Consider the following 23,685-nt stretch of genomic DNA (forward strand, 5'->3'; position numbering starts at 1 on the left):
GTGAGATACAGCTCCATTTCTTTCCAGTTCTGCTGTGGTTGATTGGATCAGGCTAACCCACTCCACTCCACTTAGTTTAGCTGGAGACCAAATCCCACAGCCAGGTAGCTAGCCGCACAGTTCTGTGAAATCCTCTTTCAATTTCACAACTTTCCCAGATAGACCAGCAGAAAGAAACACACACATTGTTGCCAACCTGGCCTCCACCCCCCTTGTATATATCCACAGCCTACCTGGTAGACTGAGATTATATTTATGTAATATAAGCACACGAGTGCAAACATAATCACTAACACATATATGCATTTGTACATGCCCTCTGACACTACACACACACACACACACGTGCGCACCACTTGCAGTGCCGACACAAAGCCCATAATAAGAGCCAGACGTTGGCAGACCACACAACCCTGAGTTGTGGTGAAAACAAAGGCTATTCATATCCCTCCACTCGGAATGAACGCTTTCTCCATTCCCTCTCTCTCCATTCCCTCTCTCTCCATTCCCTCTCTCTCCATTCCCTCTCTCTCCATTCCCTCTCTCGCCTTTCCCTCTCTCTATTCCTCTCTCTATCCCACTCTCTCGCTCGGCGGCAGGTAGCCTACTGGTTGGGCCAGTAAACGAAAGGTTGCTGGTTCCAATCCCCGAGCCAACTAGGTAAAAAAATATTTCAATGTGCCCTTGAGCAAGGCACTTAACCCTAATTGTGCCTGTAACTTCCTCTGCATAAGACCGTCTACTAACATGTAAATATTCTCTTTCACTCTCTATCTCCTACTTACATTTTTTGGAGGTATAATCTGTGCCCACAACGTTTTTTTTTTTTTTCATTTCTTGCGGCTTGTGTGATTTCTAATCATCTTTATTAGCACATAAACTTATTTTTACGGTGAGGCCCTCGTTTTTAATGTGGGCACACTGTTCTCATTGTTGAGAGAGAAGGGGAGAGAGAGAGAGAGGGGGAGAGGGAGTGAGAGAGAGAGAGGGGGGGGGAGAGGGAGTGAGAGCGGAGAACACTGAGCTGGGATAAGGAGAGGGAGAAGGAGGGAGAGGCGGCTCACTGATAACACAATGCATGATGGGAAAGGGATGCTGCCACCCAGTCCAGTGCCAGGACACGTGTTAGATAGCAGGTCTTATTGGCCTGTGCTCCTCATGGACCTTAGCCACAGCACCTGTGTGTGTGTGTGTGTGTGTGTGTGTGTGTGTGTGTGTGTGTGTGTGTGTGTCTGGGGGTCTGACTGTCTGAGCTGAAGCCCACTGTTAACACTGTAACCGGCCCCTAATGCATCACCAGGTGCACAGGCCCTCTGTGATTGGACGTCCCGGGTAGAGACAGTGTCAGTTGTTCTGATTGGCTAAGCCCAGACCCAAAATGCTACGTGTTGGCACTGGGCACATGGGCTGGTCCAATTGGCTGCTGGCTCGTTTACTGGTGTGTGTGTGTGTTTGCATGTGTGTGTGTGTGTTTGCATGTGTGTGTGTTTGTTTGCATGTGTGTGCGTGTGCGTGTGCGTGTGCGTGTGTGTGTGTGTGTGTGTGTGTGTGTGTGAGGATGCTACTAGGCCTGGTGAAAGATGGTGTCCTGCAGTTGGATGGAGAATGATTGCAACAGGAAAACCTTTCTCGTCCTTCTATTGGGGAACACATAGAAACCTTGTCATTACACAATAGAATAAAGGTGAAGCAATACCATGCTCATGTCAAGGGAGGGATAACACAGACCCCACAATATACTGTCTCCCTTTGTACTGAACCAACCCCCCTTCGGTTCTGTCCCAAATGTATCTCCCCTTATCACTGTTCATCCCTGAGCCATGTATGAATGATATATTGTACTGTATATACAGAACATATGCTTGGTCCATATGGCCAGCCCTGAGCGGAAATATCTCAAAGCACAGGCTAATTAACATTTTAGAGGGAAGAGACCAAGGCGTTGGAAACGGAGGCCTCGTCCCAAATGGAACCCTACTCCCTTTAAGGTGCACTACTTCTGACCAGGACCCCTATGGACCCCGGTCAAATGTAGTGCACTATAAAGGGAACAGGGTGCCACTTGGGACGAACTCAGAGTCTCTGACCTGTTTGGAAGTGGATCACCAACACCAACCCAATGCAAATGTGTTAATTGAGACATTTTTTTTTTAACCATCTGATATCAAAGACGTGAGATGGATATAGGATGGATGCTTTTGTGGGAAGATCCAGTTGGTTAAATAAATCGCCATCCGGCTTGGTATAACTAACAAAAGAGGGATTCTTTGTGGGGATGTATTGTGGACCATATGGCCCAACTGGAGGTGAGATCTCCAAAAACCTGTACTGGAACACACTAATAACCACAATCACACACACACAATCTCTCTCTCACACACACACAATCTCTCTCACACACACACACAATCTCTCTCTCACACACACACTCTCTCTCTCTCTCACACACACCTCCATTGAGCCTTGGGATTGATCCTCAGATAGTTCAGTTTAAAAGTGAATTATTGGAACCGTATCAATAATTACACAAATGGCCACACACACACACACACACACACACATGTGCCCATGCACACACAGCCACAAACCCACACATCCTCTTCCATGTTCACACACATGCTACACACCACACCTGATAGATGCTGCTCTCCCAAACCAGTTATTCTGGCTGCAGAACAATCATCACAACTATCCAACCGTTGTCAGTTTCTCTCTTTAACAACCAGTAATTATTATCAGAATTATTGTTTTTATTTATTATTATGAATTTGGTGGCCGGGATATGCCGATGCCAAATAAACGCACACAGAGCCATATGCGCGCGCACACGCACGCACACGCACACACACACACACAGAGCCGTATGTACAGACACCAATAAACCAAGGAAGCCAACCTGCATGAGATGGCAAGCACATCAAAGGCTGGGCCGAAACCGGTCTGTTCCAGTGTGTGTGTGTGTGTGTGTGTGTGCGTGTGTGTGTGTGGTGGGGGGGGGGGGGGGGGGTGTATGAAAGGCATGTGAATCCCTGCCAGAGCCACCTCAGGGAGAAAACTTGATTTTTCACACCGCTATCTCAGGGGGGTGAGGAGGGAGGTAGGGAGAAGGGAGTAAGGGAGGAGGAGGGAGTAAGAGAGGAGGAGGGAGGAAGGGAGTAAGGGAGGAGGTGGAGGGAGGAAGGAAGGAGGAGGGAGGAAGGCAGGAGGGAGGGAGGAAGGGAGGAGGTGGGAGTAAGGGAGTAGGAGGGAGGAAGGGAGGAGGGAGGGATGAGGACAAAAGAAAAACAGAGAAAGAGGAGGGTGGAGGGGGTGAGTATTGGTTGTGTGTATGTGTATGTGTATGTGTATGTGTGTGTGTGTGTGTGTGTGTGTGTGTGTGTGTGTGTGTGTGTGTGTGGTTTTGGAATGGATATGGGGCCTGTGCTAATTATTTCAGTTCACTTTTAGGGGGTTTAACATTAGTTTAATGGGTTCAGATGTTGAAGCCAAGACAGAGTGGTGCTGAATGTTGTTTTCTGCTTAATAGCATAGCAGGTTTACACAACAGTAAACTGTGGTTAGAGCAATATGTAGTACACACATTCTGTAGGTGTATAGAAACTCCTCTACAAAATGACTGACTTCACTTCAGTGTCAATTCATTATGTGTGTGTGTGTGTGTGTACACGTTTACTATACTTGTGAGTACCAGAAGTCTTCAAAAGAATAGTGAACCACCTACATTTGTGAGAAGTGAGGACATTTTGCCAGTCGTCATTTGTAAAACAAAATGTGGGTTAGGATTAGGGTTTGAGTAAGAATTAGGGTTAGTGGTTAGGTTTAGGGTTAGGAGTTAAGGTTAGGTTTAGGGGATAAGGTTCACGTTTTGAATGGGAATCAATTGTTGGTCCACACAAGTATAGTAAGACATAGCTGTGTGTGTGTGTGTGTGTGTGTGTGTGTGTGTGTGTGTGTGTGTGTGTGTGTGTGTGTGTGTGTGTGTGTGTGTGTGTGCGTGCGTGCATACGCGGATGTGTGTTGTGTGGCCACGACAAGTACCGTTACCCATAACAAGTGTGAGTGGTGTGTGTGACTGACAGTGTGTGGGTGTGTGTGTGTGTGTGTGTGTGTGTGTGTGTGTGTGTGTGTGTGCGTGCGTGCGTGCATACGCGGATGTGTGTTGTGTGGCCACGACAAGTACCGTTACCCATAACAAGTGTGAGTGGTGTGTGTGACTGACAGTGTGTGGGTGGCTGAATGAATAAAGCATTGACAATGGAGACCAGCCCAGGCCAGCAATTACCCTGACTAACCGACTGACAGACACAGGGTAGAAAATCCCTCACATCCTAAGAGTTCAAGGCAGACAGGACAGGGTGAACAAGTTCATACAGAACTGCATGGCTGTGGGACAGACAGCCCCAGAGATGCACTATAAACCTGGCATGGTGACAAATATTAGACAAGACAGGTAGCTAGGTGTAGGGTGAAGTTCCCACGGCCTAGACACTGATCTTAGATCAGTTTAGCGTTTCCGCCACTAATGGTTAAGGTTAGGATTGGGGGAGGGAAAGCTGATCCTAGATTTGTCCCTGAAGGAAACGTCACCACAGAACAAATAGCTAACTTCTAGCACAGGGCTGTAATTGTATCAATAAAGATGCATTGTATTCATACTAGGTCTGTATCGAGTACCACAGTATGAGTCATAATAGCCATAAAACCTGGCTACATTTCTTTAAATGGCAATTCTGTGAACTGTCTTGTGCAAGTTTTAAATTGACACAATAACTGTTAGCAAAGGTGTCAGCTAGAGATGATGTGCAGGAGCTTGCAGGGATTGGTAGTTTTCCTTGATGTCGACTTTGATGCTAATCAGCATTTTCTAATCTGAGAGTAAATAGAGACTAATATATTGATTAAAGTCACCTTGTCCGAGAGAGATTTACATGGTTATCAAAATGTCACGCCAGGGTAAGTCTACACGAAACACAGCCCTTATTTGAAGTGTTACTAAAGTCTCTTATGGGAAAAATGTATGATGGAAAAAGGATTGGAACCATTTCCCTGTTTGACCGCTAAGTTTAATGGGTATTATGACACCTCTAATGTGGGGCTCTATAGTATCAATAAAGATATATTGTATTTATACCAGGGCTGTACTGTATCAATAAAGATATATTGTATTTATACCAGGGCTGTATTGTATCAATACAGATATATTGTATTTATACCAGGGCTGTACTGTATCAATAAATATATATTGTATTTATACCAGGGCTGTATTGTATCAATAAAGATACATTGTATTTATACCAGGGCTGTATTGTATCAATAAAGATATATTGTATTTATACCAGGGCTGTATTGTATCAATACAGATATATTGTATTTATACCAGGGCTGTACTGTATCAATACAGATATATTGTATCTATACCAGGGCTGTATTGTATCAATAAATATATATTGTATTTATACCAGGGCTGTATTGTATCAATAAAGATATATTGTATTTATACCAGGGCTGTATTGTATCAATACAGATATATTGTATTTATACCAGGCTGTATTGTATCAATACAGATATATTGTATCTATACCAGGGCTGTATTGTATCAATACAGATATATTGTATTTATACCAGGGCTGTACTGTATCAATAAAGATATATTGTATTTATACCAGGCTGTATTGTATCAATAAAGATATATTGTATTTATACCAGGCTGTATTGTATCAATAAAGATATATTGTATTTATACCAGGCTGTATTGTATCAATAAAGATATATTGTATTTATACCAGGCTGTATTGTATCAATAAAGATATATTGTATTTATACCAGGCTGTATTGTATCAATAAAGATATATTGTATTTATACCAGGCTGTATTGTATCAATAAAGATATATTGTATTTATACCAGGCTGTATTGTATCAATAAATATATATTGTATTTATACCAGGGCTGTATTGTATCAATACAGATATATTGTATTTATACCAGGCTGTATTGTATCAATACAGATATATTGTATCTATACCAGGGCTGTATTGTATCAATAAATATATATTGTATTTATACCAGGGCTGTATTGTATCAATAAAGATATATTGTATTTATACCAGGGCTGTATTGTATCAATACAGATATATTGTATTTATACCAGGGCTGTATTGTATCAATAAAGATATATTGTATTTATACCAGGCTGTATTGTATCAATAAAGATATATTGTATCTATACCAGGGCTGTATTGTATCAATAAATATATATTGTATTTATACCAGGGCTGTATTGTATCAATACAGATATATTGTATTTATACCAGGGCTGTATTGTATCAATACAGATATATTGTATTTATACCAGGGCTGTACTGTATCAATAAATATATATTGTATTTATACCAGGGCTGTATTGTATCAATAAAGATATATTGTATTTATACCAGGGCTGTATTGTATCAATACAGATATATTGTATTTATACCAGGCTGTATTGTATCAATAAAGATATATTGTATCTATACCAGGGCTGTATTGTATCAATAAATATATATTGTATTTATACCAGGGCTGTATTGTATCAATACAGATATATTGTATTTATACCAGGCTGTATTGTATCAATAAAGATATATTGTATTTATACCAGGCTGTATTGTATCAATAAAGATATATTGTATTTATACCAGATATATTGTAGCTGTGTTTCATCCCAGGAAGATGTTCCTTTCTTTCTGTCCTTGTTCCCTTCACATGTCTCCAACTTCATCCCAGCATAGGTGTGTAAGTGGGCTGGAACAAAACCCTGCATAACCCACACAATTTACAGTATCTCCAGCATTTTGTAGTGAGGGAGATCCCTATAGGCCAACACTATATATTTAGTTACACAGTAGTGAGGGAGATCCCTATAGGCCAACACTATATATTTAGTTACACAGTAGTGAGGGAGATCCCTATAGGCCAACAGTATACACCTAGTTACACAGTAGTGAGGGAGATCACCTATAGGCCAACACTATACACCTAGTTACACAGTAGAAGGGTGGTATTAATGTATGTAACACATTAACTCTGTCCCTACATGTCTGTCTTTACCGAGATACTCTTACTAGTGAAACCACACTCTCTTACAACGTGAAACCACAGTGTGGTAACTTACTAGTGAAACCACACTCTCTAACAATGTGAAACCACAGTGTGGTAACTTACTAGTGAAACCACACTCTCTAACAACGTGAAACCACAGTGTGGTAACTTACTAGTGAAACCACACTCTCTAACAACGTGAAACCACAGTGTGGTAACTTACTAGAAAAACCACACTCTCTTACAACGTGAATCCACAGTGTGGTAACTTACTAGTGAAACCACACTCTCTAACAACGTGAAACCACAGTGTGGTAACTTACTAGTGAAACCACACTCTCTAACAATGTGAAACCACAGTGTGGTAACTTACTAGTGAAACCACACTCTCTAACAACGTGAAACCACAGTGTGGTAACTTACTAGTGAAACCACACTCTCTAACAACGTGAAACCACAGTGTGGTAACTTACTAGAAAAACCACACTCTCTTACAACGTGAATCCACAGTGTGGTAACTTACTAGTGAAACCACACTCTCTAACAACGTGAAACCACAGTGTGGTAACTTACTAGTGAAACCACACTCTCTAACAACGTGAAACCACACTGTGGTATGTGCACTCAACAATAATGTTTCTCCTGGTTACAATAACCTCATTGTTTCCCACAATAGGCTGATCATGGGGAGTAATTTGCTTCTGAGCTCTAACACAGGGAGAGTTTACCACAACGCATTAGATTACAAAACACAAGCGTTTCAATGGGGCATATAACGGAACACACGTTTCAATGGGGCATATAACGGAACACACGTTTCAATGGAGTATATAACAGTAACACACGTTTCAATGGGGCATATAACGGAACACACGTTTCAATGGAGTATATAACAGTAACACACGTTTCAATGGGGCATATAACGGAACACACGTTTCAATGGAGTATATAACAGTAACACACGTTTCAATGGGGCATATAACGGAACACACGTTTCAATGGAGTATATAACAGTAACACACGTTTCAATGGGGCATATAACAGTAACACACGTTTCAATGGGGCATATAACGGTAACACACGTTTCAATGGGGCATATAACGGAACACACGTTTCAATGGGGCATATAACAGAACACACGTTTCAATGGGGCATATAACGGTAACACACGTTTCAATGGGGCATATAACGGTAACACACGTTTCAATGGGGCATATAACGGTAACACACGTTTCAATGGGGCATATAACAGTAACACACGTTTCAATGGGGCATATAACGGAACACACGTTTCAATGGGGCATATAACAGAACACACGTTTCAATGGGGCATATAACGGTAACACACGTTTCAATGGGGCATATAACGGTAACACACGTTTCAATGGGACATATAACGGAACACACGTTTCAATGGGGCATATAACAGTAACACACGTTTCAATGGGCATATAACGGAACACACGTTTCAATGGAGTATATAACAGTAACACACGTTTCAATGGGGCATATAACGGAACACACGTTTCAATGGGGCATATAACAGAACACACGTTTCAATGGGGCATATAACGGTAACACACGTTTCAATGGGGCATATAACGGTAACACACGTTTCAATGGGACATATAACGGAACACACGTTTCAATGGGACATATAACGGAACACACGTTTCAATGGGACATATAACGGAACACACGTTTCAATGGGACATATAACGGAACACACGTTTCAATGGGGCATATAACAGAACACACGTTTCAATGGGGCATATAACAGAACACACGTTTCAATGGGGCATATAACGGAACACACGTTTCAATGGGACATATAACGGAACACACGTTTCAATGGGACATATAACGGAACACACGTTTCAATGGGACATATAACGGAACACACGTTTCAATGGGACATATAACGGAACACACGTTTCAATGGGGCATATAACGGAACACACGTTTCAATGGGACATATAACGGTAACACACGTTTCAATGGGACATATAACGGAACACACGGTGAGCCCATAGAAATAGAATCCAGATATTAAAATCAGTCAAATGTCATGGTGATGATGTGATGTCGAGGTTTACGCCCCCTTGCCAACTCACCAATTACAATAATGCACTTGACAGACGAGACAGCTCAAAGTTCCAATCGGAGGCTAATAATAACCACAACATAGACTACAGGGAAGCTTGTCAATGCTGGTAATGATGTTTTGTGTTGTATTATCGTGTTCACTGATGCATGAACCAACCATTTGTTAGGATCAACTTTTCTATCCCCCAGGAACTTGTATTTACATCCCTGTCCTTCTATAGCAGAGTTTCCTCACTCTGTCATCGGAACCCCGAGGGTGCACTTTTGGGGTCCCGAGGATGGAGTTTGAGAAATGCTGCTCTACAGTATTTACTAAGTACCCTATAACGTAGTGCTGGCACAACTACCACATGGTTATGGATGAAGACCTCTCATGAAAGTAAAATAACCGTCATAACCGTTTTTAAAAATAAAAGTTCTGTGTGGAACGAACAGCTGACTGAAGATGGGAAGTTGAGTCTGTTTTGGGCTTAACATGGACTCTTAACAACCTGATGAGACTTTGTTGCTCCTTGCTGAAACAAGCAAACTAGTCTCGGTTGCCTAGGCAACAGTGTCCACAATGCAGCAGCAGCACATAGAAACAGAATGAATAGAACAGGCTTGGAACCTCTAACACTGGCAATTTGACTGTCAAACTCATGGGTACACTCAATAATTTCTATGGTAATGTAGAATGTTCAATCAAATTTGGTTAACTGATGTGGCTCATGAAATGGAGTGTATTTTTTGTCATTTCAGTTGAGTTGAATAAACAAATCACACCGCATATTTTAGCACAGATATTTACTTCCTGTTTTGCTCCTATTTGCTCGTATGGGGCTATTTGAACGGTTATTACAGTGACAACGGTCATTTGACTGGCCAATTACCATCATCCAAAATGCCATGACCGTCACAGCCCTACAGTATAACCTGTTAATGGATCATGTTATGTTTGTACGTTTGAGAGTCAGTGATGTGAGATTCCATGTGTGCAGATGAGAGCCAGTCAGACTGACGGGCTGTGTAGATTGAATAATCACATCAGACACACACCACACACCCTATCAAGTAGTACATTTCAGAAGTGGGTGTTTGCCTCAGAAAGCAGGCTTCAAGAAAAGGCCTAGGACTACACTAATATAACTCCTAATGTGACTGGAGTGTAGGTTACAGTGTATTATTACTGATGCTTCCTGAATAATACACAGAAAATAGCATTTTTTAATTGATGTTAACTATGGACTTAAAATATATTATTATCAGTGACCTCTTGAATAATAATGACTTTTCTATATACACTGAGTGTATACAATCCAGACAATGCATTTAAAAACTAAACAGAACTATCAAAAGTGTAATGCATCTGTCCCTTTTACATATCAAATCATATATTAAGGAAGAGTTATGATACAGAGATTACAATGGTAATCCAATGCGGTTAGGAACAGTCAGAGTTAAGGAGAGGAACACCTTCCTAATATTGAGTTGCACCCCCTTTTGCCCTCAGAACAGCCTACATTCGTCAGGGCATGGACTCTACAAGGTGTCAAAAGCGTTCCACAGGGATGCTGGCCCATGTTGACTCCGTTCCTTCCCACAGTTGTGTCAAATTGTCTGGATGTCCTTTGGGTGGTGGACCATTCTTGATACACACAGGAAACTGTTGTGTGAAAAACCCAGCAGCGTTGCAGTTCTTGACACACTCAAACCAGTGTGCCTGGCACCTACTACCATACAGTACCCCGTTCAAAGACACTTAAATATTTTGTCTTGCCCATTCGCCCTCTGAATGGCACACACACCATCCATGACTCAATTGTCTCAAGGCTTAAAAATCCTTCTTTAACCTGTCTCCTCCCCTTCATCTACATTGATTGGATTTAACAGGTGACATCAATAAGGAATCATAGTTTTCCCCGGGATTCACCTGCTCAGTCTGTCAAGGAAAGAACAGGCATCCCTAATGTTTTGTACACACAATGTATGTTATGTGCTATATATCTTAGGCTATATTATTAATTTAGATTATTAATTTAAATTTGATTTCATATCATATATTATTATCGTTATTATTAGCATATTATTATTATAGCTTGTGGTAAAGTAACCACATGCTTCTGGCAAAAAAAACAAGTCTGATATCCATTGGATGGTTTGAACGGGCCTATGAACTATAAACACACCAATACTGAGGGGAAATCTATTCCCGCTTCCCCCTCCCTTTTCGGGAGCCTATATGAAGTGTCATCAACTACGCAACTCAATTAGCCGACCCATTGATGAAAATACAACCGACAGGCTACAGGGGGAAAAAAGACAATTCCGCAAGTAGGAGAAAGAGATCGGGATTACTTGTGTATTTATAGGCCTATTGTACTGTTAGACATTTACTGCACTGCTGGAGCTAGGATACAAAAGCATTTCGCTGCACTTGCTTTACCATCTGCTAATCTGTGTATACATACACAACAAATACACATTTATTTGATTTGAAAGAGATGCACCCCAGACAATGAAGCTTCTAAAAGGTTGAACATTTGGTCTCCGACACACAAGAACCACCCGCACTGTCCCATATTCTGGCCTGTCAAACTGTTCTCTTAGAACGATAAAACATGCTGTCGTCGTTGGTTATTCTTTTTGATGTAGGCTAACCACCGCAGAATAGACCCAGCATCCCGCCACTTCGTCATCACATGGGTTTTATATTCAGACGACTATTTTGTTCTCAATGTTTTTTTAATATTTTTTTTATATAGCCTCATATTTATTTTGACTTTGATAATAACAAATAATAGGCATATAGGCAAAATATTATAAATGTTATAATACATGTAAAATAATGTATTATAATAAATAATAATATAAATAATAACAGGCCTACATTTAATTAAAATTCGTGGTTTAAATAAAAAGAGTGTGAGAAAATAAATGTGGGATAATAAGCTGTTTATGATAGTCAGACACATCACAGTAACAAAACGGAGTAGTTACCACTTGTCTAGCTAGACAAGCATCGGGGATACAGGTGAGCTTTGCTTGCATTGTGGTGCTTCACTTTTGACCGTTTAGTGTCACACACGAAATAAAATAATATTACTTAAATAATACAATAATACACATGTAGGCACTAAAGTATTTAGTCTAATCAATAACAAATACTCCTCTTTTGACTGAGATGTAGATTTTGACTGACGTGAATCAAATAAGTCCCCTCTTAAATTAATTGTAACATAATTATAACATATTGTTAAAGTGTAAAGGTATTCTACATATCAAACTTAGAAATAATATGGCAATGCTTTGAAAGGCTTTCTCCAGTGATGATATTAATTTACATAGCACGTACCATTATAGCGCAGGGAGATGTGCCAACTCTCTCAAAGACCCATTTTACTTTAAAAATTCTGCTTCCAAAAAAAGTGAGAGAGAGCGAGAGGGAGAGAAGAGGGCGAGAGAGCGCGACTCTGTTTTTTCTTCGGTGTTACCGGAAGCAAAAACAAGTCCTTTAAACAAGTCGGCCTGTGGCCCAGAAAACGGTCTTTGAAAAAGTTAGTCTTCTCTTCTGCGAGAGAAAATGAAAGGAAGGACAGCGTAGCAGCAGACTCCCTACTTCCCCTAGTGATTCTGGATTCTTCTTTTCACTTGTTAGCACAAGTTGCATCCCATCGTCAACGCTCCTCGACGGCCCAAGAAGTTCGGGAGACGTTCGAGTCCAAGTCCTGCTGCCTTCAACACCGGAGCAGTGAAAGAAAGTTCTGCAACTAATCAGTGACGTGAGAGAGACACCGAACCACCAACAAACGTCTCACAAATAGGTAAAATACTGTGTGGACGGAGATAAGATAGAAAGTAAGTTTTTGTTTGTGTATTTTCTCCACCTTCAAAATAACAGCTCTCTGCTCCCGTTTCCAAAATGTGTATCCAAACTAACACCAACACCCCAATCTCTTCCTCCAACTGTCTGTCTTCTCGTTCTGCTTTCCCCTTGTCCCCCTCTCTCACTCTTGATCCACAATCGGAGAGTCCCCTGGTCCCACGCCTCCTCCTCCTCAAAGCGTACGAGATGAAAGAGACGTCTTCAAAATCGTTATTGCATTGCCGAGATACCAAAATGCCTACACCGCAGCAACAAAGACCTGTCGAGAAATCCTCGTGTAAAAATGCTGACTACTGATGCGATAGCCGTAGCCTACGTTCCAATATCAATACTGATAGCGGTTTATTCCCCAATATCAGCGACACAAAAGGAGGTTAATGTCCCTTTAAAATGGAATAAGAATGATGGCAGTTGTATAGCCTTATTAGCGTCGGGGCCGGTCAGAGCGATCAGCCGGTCGTGGTCTCGTGGAAGCGTCGAGTTGGTTGAATTATTAATAACGCGAACTGTTCGCAGTCTGTCGCGGGGAGCAAGTGGCCAGGGTAGCAGCTGGGGGTTTAGGAGCATTATGCGGGCTCGGGCTAAATCACGGGCAGCGGGGATTACGGGCTGCCTGTACTGTCTTGCGCTACCGTTACCAGCCGCAGAGGAACGGAGAGAGAAATAGGGAGATGAGTAAAGGATAGAGGTGTCAGGTGTAGGCTAGTGGAATAGTCCAGGTCAGGCCAGGACAGGTAGTTAGTTCAACTTGGAACTTTTCCCTGTGTTTCATAGTGACATTCGTGAACTGCAGTCGATAGAAACCTAATAACTATGCCAACATTCAAAATAATGACGTATTTCTAGGTCATTTGGGTCAGCGACAGTTTCTAAAGTGGCCAGAGTGCACGGCCTTGCGCGGCCTTTGGCAGTGCCACACATTTGGTGAGATGAGGCAGCGCGCGCTCCGAGGCCTTCTCATAAAAACGCCTCAAAGTTCCGAGCCTAATAGAAAATGATATGTAATATGTATGGATCATGGATGCAATAGCAATTGAATTTGGAATATCCCACATTGGAATATTAAAAAAATGGTTATGGATAGAACCAAAAATTGTTATATGCTTACTTCATATATGGCACCCCTTAAGGTTCTAGAACCGAAGTTGGTTCCACATAGAACCCTATATGGAACCAATTTTGGTTCAGTAAAGAAGAACCACTGGGGGTTCTGATCAAAGAACCCTACAACACGGTTCTATATAGAACCTTTAGGGGTGCCATATGAAGCAAGCAATATAACCCTTTTTTGGTTCTATCCAGAACCTTTTTTTCTAAGAGTGTATCACAGAAAAAAAGTTGACTATCAAGACACAAGCTGAGGAAAGTTTAGGCCATCCACCTAAGTTTATTTAGCTAACAGGTGCAGGACAATTGATGTGACATTACTGAATTCAGGGATGGAATTTAACCCATTCAGTTGGGTTTTAACACATAAATGGTTTATTGTTCTGTGTCTGTCCTGCATGGCTATACTTTTCGGGAGTTCGTGCAGTTTTTCAAAAGGTTATATAGGACTGATATGCCGCTCATTTGCAGTCATAATCAAATTTGCAACGCAGGTTGAAGACACAAAAAACACACACCACAAAAAGTCCTCCCCACATTTTTATTTAATTTTACCTTTATTTAACTAGGCAAGTCAGTTAAGAACAAATTCTTATTTTCAATGACGGCCTAGGAACAGTGGGTTAACTGCCTGTTCTGGGGCAGAACGACAGATTTGTACCTTGTCAGCTCGGGGGTTTGAACTTGCAACCTTCCGGTTACTAGTCCAACACTCTAACCACTAGGCTACCCTGCCGCCCCAATGCGTAAAAAAATGCGTAAAAAAACAACAACTTCTAAATAGGCTATTTATGTACTTTTGATTAAAAAACGATAATCCCTTTTAACGATAAATGTTCACTGATTTTGTTATTATTTTGGGGTTGATACTATCCGGACTACAATCTGGAGCTAGTCAACCAGACATGCCACATATAGCCTAGGCCTAAGAAATACAACCATCAACATGGGTGGGGACCAATACGTGTATTTGTTTTTGATAAGCTAAATATATCTTTCTTTATACGTTGAGGTCAAATTTTTGGTTTGTTTGAGATGAAAGAATTTGGAGCTATTCAATCAGACGCGCAATAACATTCCTGCAGCACATCACATCAGGAGTAACATAACGGCGTGATGAATTATTGAACATTGACCCCCCAACGCATTTGGCCTCATCTATTATTCATTAATTGAATTATGATTTAAGTTATCATTTAACACGAGAGGGTTAAAAGGTGTGGGGGGAGGGTGGTGCGGGAGAAAGTCTGTCAAGAACGCTACAAAACATTTCGCTCAAAGTTTATGCTCTGCTTTTGAACATAAGAAAGAGACTGCAGTGTGTAGCCTGGAAACGAAAGACAAACAGAGTTAATCCTCGCACAGTTAGGCCAGTTATTTCTCCTAACTCATTTTAACAAACAAAACAAAAACATTGTGATAAATGTCTCTCAAATATGTCTATCTTTGTCAACATTATTTTACCATGGTAATATTGATTTTCACAGGCCTTAGACAAATGTTCTCTCTGAAGCAATCAAAATAGAATAGAGATTCCAAATTCCAATCGTTTCTCTTTTGCCGCCTGTTGTAGGTCATTTCACCGATAGAATATAGCTTACCACAATAACAGATATTAAACAATAAGTAGGCTAATAAATACAACTTCGATCACTAAATAGCATGCAGGGTAGGCTATGATGATATATTGACAATAGGATCTTAGTTATGAAGATGAGATGACCCACTGTTTATGTATCAGATTTATGAAAATGTCACTTAGTTTAACTGTTAATTGCAATAGTCTATCAGCTATAGCCTTTTTTTGGAATAACTATACACAATTTTCTTTTCAAAATATGTTGTCCATTTAATTATCTAGGGCAAGTCCTTATTAATTCATATACAGTATTATTTTATAACAATTGATTTGCATACTTCCCAAAGCCTACAATAAGGGCATTCGATTATTTTAGTAATTCATTTTCAATGCATTGGTTTTTCATCTTAACAGGCACATAGTGTTTTATAAGTTATTTCAGTCTTTTTTTTATCATTCTTTACAGAATGTCGGACATCATATTATATTTCACACGCAGGTACTAATTGAGAAGCTGCCTCTTCGTTCACACAGTAAAGCATATCTACGAATGAATACTTTTATATACTACTTTTATATATATAAATATATACTATATATATATATATATATAATTGTTACAAATTATACTTCTTCATGGTCACAATATCAATTTAGCATAACCAGTTTTCAATTTAACCCCCTAGAAACCGGTTTGACATTAGTTTTCATTTAGTAAACAAATGATTACTGTTACACATTTCAGAAGAACGGTGACAAATCTAAAAACGGAAAATGACTTTTGTTCGAAAAATATTTCAAGGTTAAGAGCTGAGGAACCGAATTTACCTCCAAAGCAATTTGTCATGTGTGTTATCATGGTTCATTCTTATGGTCTTTTTTTAAACACTTATCTATTCTTTGTATTAATTTAAATAAAAATAAATAAAAAGACTACAAATATGCACAATTCTAGGTATAATAAAACTGTTCAGAAGAAAATCATTTTAAAGTAAAAAATGTGCCAATCAATTCGTAAAATATTCCATCTGAAAGATAAACACTTTGTTGAAAATAATATTGTTAAAAAATTTCTATCGCATTAAGACTAAACGAACGAAGAAAAACGAATAATGACGAGCTATATCGAAAAATGTTCAGTATGACGATAAATGAATGCAAGAACTTGGACCAATAGGACTGGATATGCCTGCAGTATCGGGGCTATAGAAATGCATCTAAAATAGGAACCTATTATGGTGGTAAATTCTGCAGTGCTTTGTGCAAGAGGGCACTGCAATGAGTCGGACTCTTGTCGCTTAGCTTATATTTTTATAAATAAATACTAAACCTCTGTCACATATGGAAATAAACACACTAATTTCAATGAAAAACGTAGTGAAATTTCTCTCAAAAATATGACAACTGACAGATTAATAATTAATAACTATATATATTTTTAAGTGGCCAAGGCTTGTTGATGGCATGCATACACGCGAAGCTGGCTGTCCTATATTCACAACTCAGTGTGGCAGGGATGAAACTGCCCTCAAAATTGTATTTTCATGATTTGACAATAGAATCAATAATTATAATATGTTCTAATCTAGGCATAATATAATATATTCCTGCAATATGAAGTCTCCATGCCCCCCTCCAGTTTTACCCTGTTCAGTGGCTGTTGCTGTAGGTCCATAACCTTTGTATTATACTAATCATTCCCTATTTTTATGTATATGTGATTAACAGTATTTACTTGAAACTTGGTAGATGAAAACTATTTGTTTATAAAAACATTGAAATAATGTTTTTAAGATGTTGGGATAAAGTCAGAATAAACTAATTGGGATTTGCTTGATTTGGTTTATCAAACACTATAGGCCTGGGCTAGGCCGCCTAGCCAACACTAAGACTGTAAGCCTTCAATGCTGGTAAAAACGGCTTCAAATAGTTTGTTTTCACTTGGACGGAGACAACATGGGGCCAAACCATTCTCTTAAAAAATATCGAAATAATACTATGTTCCAGGGAGTTAAAAAACAAACAGTTGAACTTTTGTTGCCGTGCCGACGCAATACGGCCTAATTGTCTCCACACAGCAAGAGCAAAGGCAAGCCTTAACGCGAGCCCTCTACGCGTCAATTAGAGGAAGCTTTGGACTAATTAAAGGTAATTAAGGGTTAGCGGTGCACAGCGGTTACCGCAGCCCCCATCTCTCGCGACCGCATTGTTTTAAGACCAGTCATTATGTGGGCTATGAGTCTTAAAAACCTCACTGGCTGGAAGCTCGAGTGACGGCGGTATATGGAACGATCAGAGCGGAACGTTCAGCTGGGACCCTCTTTCAACTTCTCTGGCTCTTTATCGATTAGACAAATTAGTTCTGGAAGAAAAAGTTATGGGATAGGTGGCCTGTAGTTCTGAAAAAACAAGGCACAACATGTTAGGCGGGCCCAGTTATTGCAGCATAGAGGGCAAGTGTCAGTGTTGAGAAAGACATATTTCTATCACCTTTCCTAAACCACGTGGATGTATTAATTACGGAATTACATATTCCCTCACACCAGGAACTGGCTCACCACTTTGCTCATCATATCATTTAGTATAGGTGAGCAGTTGAACAATATAGATCCACACTAATCTCATCCAGGTGTCCACACTGAGACTCAGCCCTCAAACTGGGCCTTCGGTCAGGACATCTTCTATCTAGAGTTGAATTATTAACATGAACTTCATATCGATGGACCTACTAAGAGCAAACGTAAAACACACAGGAGACCAAACGGATATGAGGAGATATGATGACTGCCGATGTGGCCTTGACAAGAGGTCTCCGACATACAGAATCCCCACCCTGACATTACAGATCCATACAGACACAGTCATGTTAGCAGGCCTATCTCAAAATTCCCTCAAGCAATCAAATCAAGATAAAGACAAGAGTTCAGCCTTCAACATTAAAACCCCAAACCTGAATCTGATCTGCCTAGCAGGCCTATACTGTGTGTTCCTCCTCTGTTTGGGACTGGTCAACAGAGCTGTGAGAAGGGAGAAGTGCCATATCCCACACAAGGTCGTTCGTCCCAAATGGAACACTATCCCCCATAGGGCAGTGTTCAAAAGTAGTGCACTACACAGGGTTTGGGTGCCATTTGGGGCGTACACAAGGAGCTGGAACACACAAGGGCCTGTTTGTCTGCAGGCTGAGAGGGAGAGGGGTTTATTCTAGCATCGCATTGCGACTGACTGAGTGTTGTCTAGCATTACAAATCTCACTCTCTGGCTGGATGGAGTTTGGACGGCTTTTCTGGCCATTTCTCCTTTTCTCTGTCTGCATCTCCTTTACAGTCTGACAGTGAGAGTAACAGAAAAGAGAGGGAGGGAGAGAAAAAACAAAACAAAGTGAAACAGAGGCACTACTGGCCAACCAAGGGTTGCTAGCTGCCCCCTGGTTGGCTGACCAACAGGCTCTCACAGTCTCTTTACAAGTTGTTCCAAACGTCTTAAAGGTTAAGTTTAGACATTAACTCAGAATCTTCCAGGTTAGGGTTAAGTTTAGACATTAACTCAGAATCTTCCAGGTTAGGGTTAAGTTTAGACATTAACTCAGAATCTTCCAGGTTAGGGTTAAGTTTAGACATTAACTCAGAATCTTCCAGGTTAGGGTTAAGTTTAGACATTAACTCAGAATCTTCCAGGTTAGGGTTAAGTTTAGACATTAACTCAGAATCTTCCAGGTTAGGGTTAAGTTTAGACATTAACTCAGAATCTTCCAGGTTAGGGTTAAGTTTAGACATTAACTCAGAATCTTCCAGGTTAGGGTTAAGTTTAGACATTAACTCAGAATCTTCCAGGTTAGGGTTAAGTTTAGACATTAACTCAGAATCTTCCAGGTTAGGGTTAAGTTTAGACATTAACTCAGAATCTTCCAGGTTAGGGTTAAGTGTAGACATTAACTCAGAATCTTCCAGGTTAGGGTTAAGTTTAGACATTAACTCAGAATCTTCCAGGTTAGGGTTAAGTTTAGACATTAACTCAGAATCTTCCAGGTTAGGGTTAAGTTTAGACATTAACTCAGAATCTTCCAGGTTAGGGTTAAGTTTAGACATTAACTCAGAATCTTCCAGGTTAGGGTTAAGTTTAGACATTAACTCAGAATCTTCCAGGTTAGGGTTAAGTGTAGACATTAACTCAGAATCTTCCAGGTTAGGGTTAAGTTTAGACATTAACTCAGAATCTTCCAGGTTAGGGTTAAGTTTAGACATTAACTCAGAATCTTCCAGGTTAGGGTTAAGTTTAGACATTAACTCAGAATTTTCCAGGTTAGGGTTAAGTTTAGGCATTAACTCAGAATTCTTAAGGTTAGGCATTAAGTCTGAATAGTTCATGTAAGGGTTAAGGTTTGGGACAGGCTGAACACAAAAATCAACAACAACTTTCTATCGCCGGATTCGAACATGCAACCTTTGTCACCAGAGGCAGATGCTTACGCCCATCCTCGTCCACAAGGCCCTAGCAAAACCCAAACCTACTTGAAGGTAACAGTGCTGTTACCCCTAGTGGTCTTTTTACATGTCAGCTCCCGACCTCCTCAGACATGGATGGACATCGAATACGGATTGTGTCACAGGTGACCTGGCTGGGCTTGATACAGTTAGGTTTAGAGCGTATGAAGTATGTCCCCATCGCTGTGAGACTCAATACCACGTGGCTGTGAAACTCCACTAAACCCAATACACAACTAATACTCAAAGGAAAAAAAGTGAGTTGAGTTCCTGGCTGCTAGATTTCTGGTTACAGGACCAGGAGTTGAAAACGGAACACTACCCTGGTAATGACAGGCCTGTCCAGGCTTGTACAGTCTGGTTGGACCGGTGCTTATCACCTACTGCCATGGGCAGCTCTGTAAACCTGAATAGATATTAGGAGACGCAGGCTGGCGCGTGCGCGCGCGCACGCACGCACACACACACACACACACACACACACACACACACACACACACACACACACACACACAGACACACACACACACACACACACACACACACACACAGACACAGACACAGACACAGGCACAGACACAGACGACACACACACAAACAGACACAGACAACACACACACACACACAGACAGACAAACAAACAAATGATAGCCATGCACACACACCAGTACATCACTGGGCCAAGCTTTCTGACATCCAGGATCTATATAGTAGGCAGTGTCAGAGGAAGGCCCAACAAATTGTCAAAGACTCCAGTCACCCAAGTCATAGACTGTTTTCTTTGCTACCGCATGGCAAGTGGTACCGGAGCGCCAAGTCTAGGACCAAAAGGCTCCTTAACAGCTTCTACCCCCCAAGCCATGAGACTGCTGAACAATTAATCCACCAGACTATTCACATTAACCCCCCCCCCCCCCCTTTGTTTTTACACTGCTGCTACTCTCTGTTTATTATCTATGCATGGTCACTTTACAAATGACCTCGACTAACCTTTACCCCTGCACAGTGACTCGTTATGTACATTTATTTATTGTGTTGCTTTTTGATTGATTATATTTTTTAAACTTTCGTTAATTTAGTAAATGTTTCATTAACTATTTATTGAACTGCATTGTTGGTTAAGGGCTTGTCAGTAAGCATTTCACTGCCAGGTCTACTACACCTGTTGTATTAGGCACATGTGACAAATACAATTTTATTTTATATAAAAACATTCATACACCGAAATAGAACCACAAGATGCACTCATGCACAGACACCTGCCCCTGAAATGGAGCAACCGAGCCATCGACAGCGGCAGTGTGTACCTCAGTAGGCTTTCTAAGTAAATACTCCCTCCCATTAAACAGCCATAAACTGTTTGCAAACGTGACACAGGGCAGAGAAACCAGTAATTACACCTCTAAGTCCACATGTTGGTCAAAGGAGGAGATGGAACACACAAACCGTCTTCGGTTCAGCCGTGAGAAAACAAGCTAATTAACTAAGCAGTGGGCCGGGTCAGTTAGAGTTAGCTTCAGCTACTCTTAGCCAACACAGTTGTTTGTAAGGAGGACTGGTGCAGTGGAGGGTCTACAGTGTGTGTGTGTGTGTGTGTTAAAGATTGTGTGTCTGTCTGTGTGGTGTGTGTGTGTGTGTTCGGGGGGGGTGCTCTGCTCCCCCAGGAGAAAAAGAGTGGACTCCTAATCTGTTTTCCTGGCTCTTCTTTAAAGGGAGAGCACGACACTAGAGACACTCTCTGATCTGCTGCCCCATCCCTCGCTTTCTCTCTCTCTCTCTCTTTCTCTCCTCCATCTCTCCATCCTTCTCGCGGTCCCTTTAGCTTTTACCCCTGCTGTTTTGGCCAGTGTGTGTGTGTGTTCTTTTCATTCTGACAGCCCCTCTCCTCTCCTGATGCCGGAGCTATAGAACTGTGACGCCATCATCACATCACTCACTTTTGATTACTTTTCCTTCAAATCTGTTTTCTATTACAACAGAATGCATGTATGTACTGTGTAAAGCCATAGGCTGTCACAGTGCTTAGTCTTGTGTAACCAGACAAGTGTGTCTCTGAATATTGCATATACTCAGCTGTGACCAAGATTATAATGCTTTACATTGTGTGGTGGTAGCTAACTCACCCCATCCACTGTCAATGTGTAGCTAGAATTAGCGACCACCTGGTAGATTTAGTCATGTTAAAAAATAATAAGAATTCATGATGCCACTTATTTAGCTGTTTGGATGACTCACTTACATTTATATTTGAGTCATTTAGCAGACGCTGTTATCCAGAGGGACTTACAGTTGGTGCGTTCATCTTAAGATAGCTAGGTGGGACAACCACATCACAGTCGTAGTGAGTACGTTTTTCCTCAATAAAGGACCTATCAGCAAAATCAGAGATTGGGGGGGGGTCGGGGGGAGTCAAGTGTAAGCGTTAGTTCAGGAATTCTGAATATAATTTTTATTTGAGGCGAGGAGGAGGATTATTTAAGATACTCTGGAAGCTGAAATTATCTCGCCCCAAAATGGACGCCGCCCGTCACTCGATGGCCACCATTTTGTTGGCTCTAGTCTGTTTTCGGCACTTCTCGTGTATAGCTTTTTGGATTAAAATATTTTGGATGAAACTACTCTGTCTCTGTGTCCCACTCCTTAGATGACTGCTTGTCTTCTTATTGGTTACGGTTTGTGTATTTTGAACTCTTCGACCAATGAGAACCAGGCGTTTGACGTTTCCTTCCCTCTCTCTGTTTCCAGGGGCTTCCTGTCTGTGACCGGGGGAGACATGGGCGCTGGCCATCACCTTTACTGACTCTACTGGGAGAGACTGAGAGCGAAAGGGGGGAAGGGGGGGTAGGTAGGGAGAGCGAGGGAAGGAGAGAAGGAGAGGGGGAGAGAGAAAGAGAGAAGGGAGAGAGAAGAAGAGTGCAAAAGAGCTAGAAAGACAGAACATTAGAAAAATAAAGAAAGATAAAGAAAGATGGAGGGAGAAAAATACAGAGATTTTTGATCCTGCCTGGGCAGAACTCGGCTGTGATCACAACATTAATATTCATGAACTCAGCCCCTCACATCCCAACTCAGACCCCCTCCCCACACCCTCTCCCCCACCACCCTTTCTCCCCCTCACCCACTCCCACTCCATTGGGTGGCAACACTTGGTAGTGCCACATGGTGAGACAGCTGTTGCAGGCCAACATGGGCATCTGTGCCCACTACAGAGAGAGAGAGTTCAGGCGAGGAAGGAGGCAGGCGTGGGGTGGCATCAGTTGGGCCAGGGCAGGGCAGGGAGAGATAGGCCATCAGTGGGTCAGGGCAGGGCAGGGAGAGATAGGCCATCAGTGGGCCAGGGCAGGGCAGGGAGAGATAGGCCATCAGTGGGCCAGGGCCAGGGCAGGGCAGGGACAGATAGGCCATCAGTGGGCCAGGACATTGAGAGCAGGGAGAGAGGGAGATGACCCTGATGCAACCTGAGGC

At 41.4% G+C, this 23,685-nt stretch overlaps 1 protein-coding gene and 1 long non-coding RNA gene across 10 annotated transcripts in view; one reads left to right on the top strand and one right to left on the bottom strand.

Annotated features, from left to right (window-relative positions):
- LOC110485647 (nuclear factor 1 X-type) overlaps window positions 1-13,720 on the bottom strand; it is a 146,499-nt gene extending 132,779 nt beyond the window's left edge. For 7 of the 9 annotated variants that reach the window (XM_090195680.1, XM_036940270.2, XM_036940276.2 and 4 more), the window contains exon 1: window positions 12,520-13,693. In XM_090195680.1, the coding sequence (XP_090051806.1) occupies window positions 12,520-12,522 (3 nt within the window). In that variant the 5' untranslated portion in view covers window positions 12,523-13,693. Of the gene's footprint in view, window positions 1-12,519 lie in introns of all 9 variants that reach the window. The other 2 variants (XM_036940264.2, XM_036940268.2) reach the window with 2 other exon arrangements.
- Window positions 12,601-23,173, top strand: LOC149978768 (uncharacterized). Its single transcript, XR_016485734.1, has 2 exons — window positions 12,601-13,022; window positions 22,966-23,173. It is a non-coding gene; the product is annotated as an uncharacterized LOC149978768 (long non-coding RNA).
- The last annotated feature ends 512 nt before the right edge of the window (window positions 23,174-23,685 follow it).

The sequence above is a fragment of the Oncorhynchus mykiss genome, chromosome 13 (assembly GCF_057628025.1).
Source record: "Oncorhynchus mykiss isolate SJ-2025 chromosome 13, ASM5762802v1, whole genome shotgun sequence".
Taxonomy (NCBI): Eukaryota; Metazoa; Chordata; class Actinopteri; order Salmoniformes; family Salmonidae; genus Oncorhynchus; species Oncorhynchus mykiss.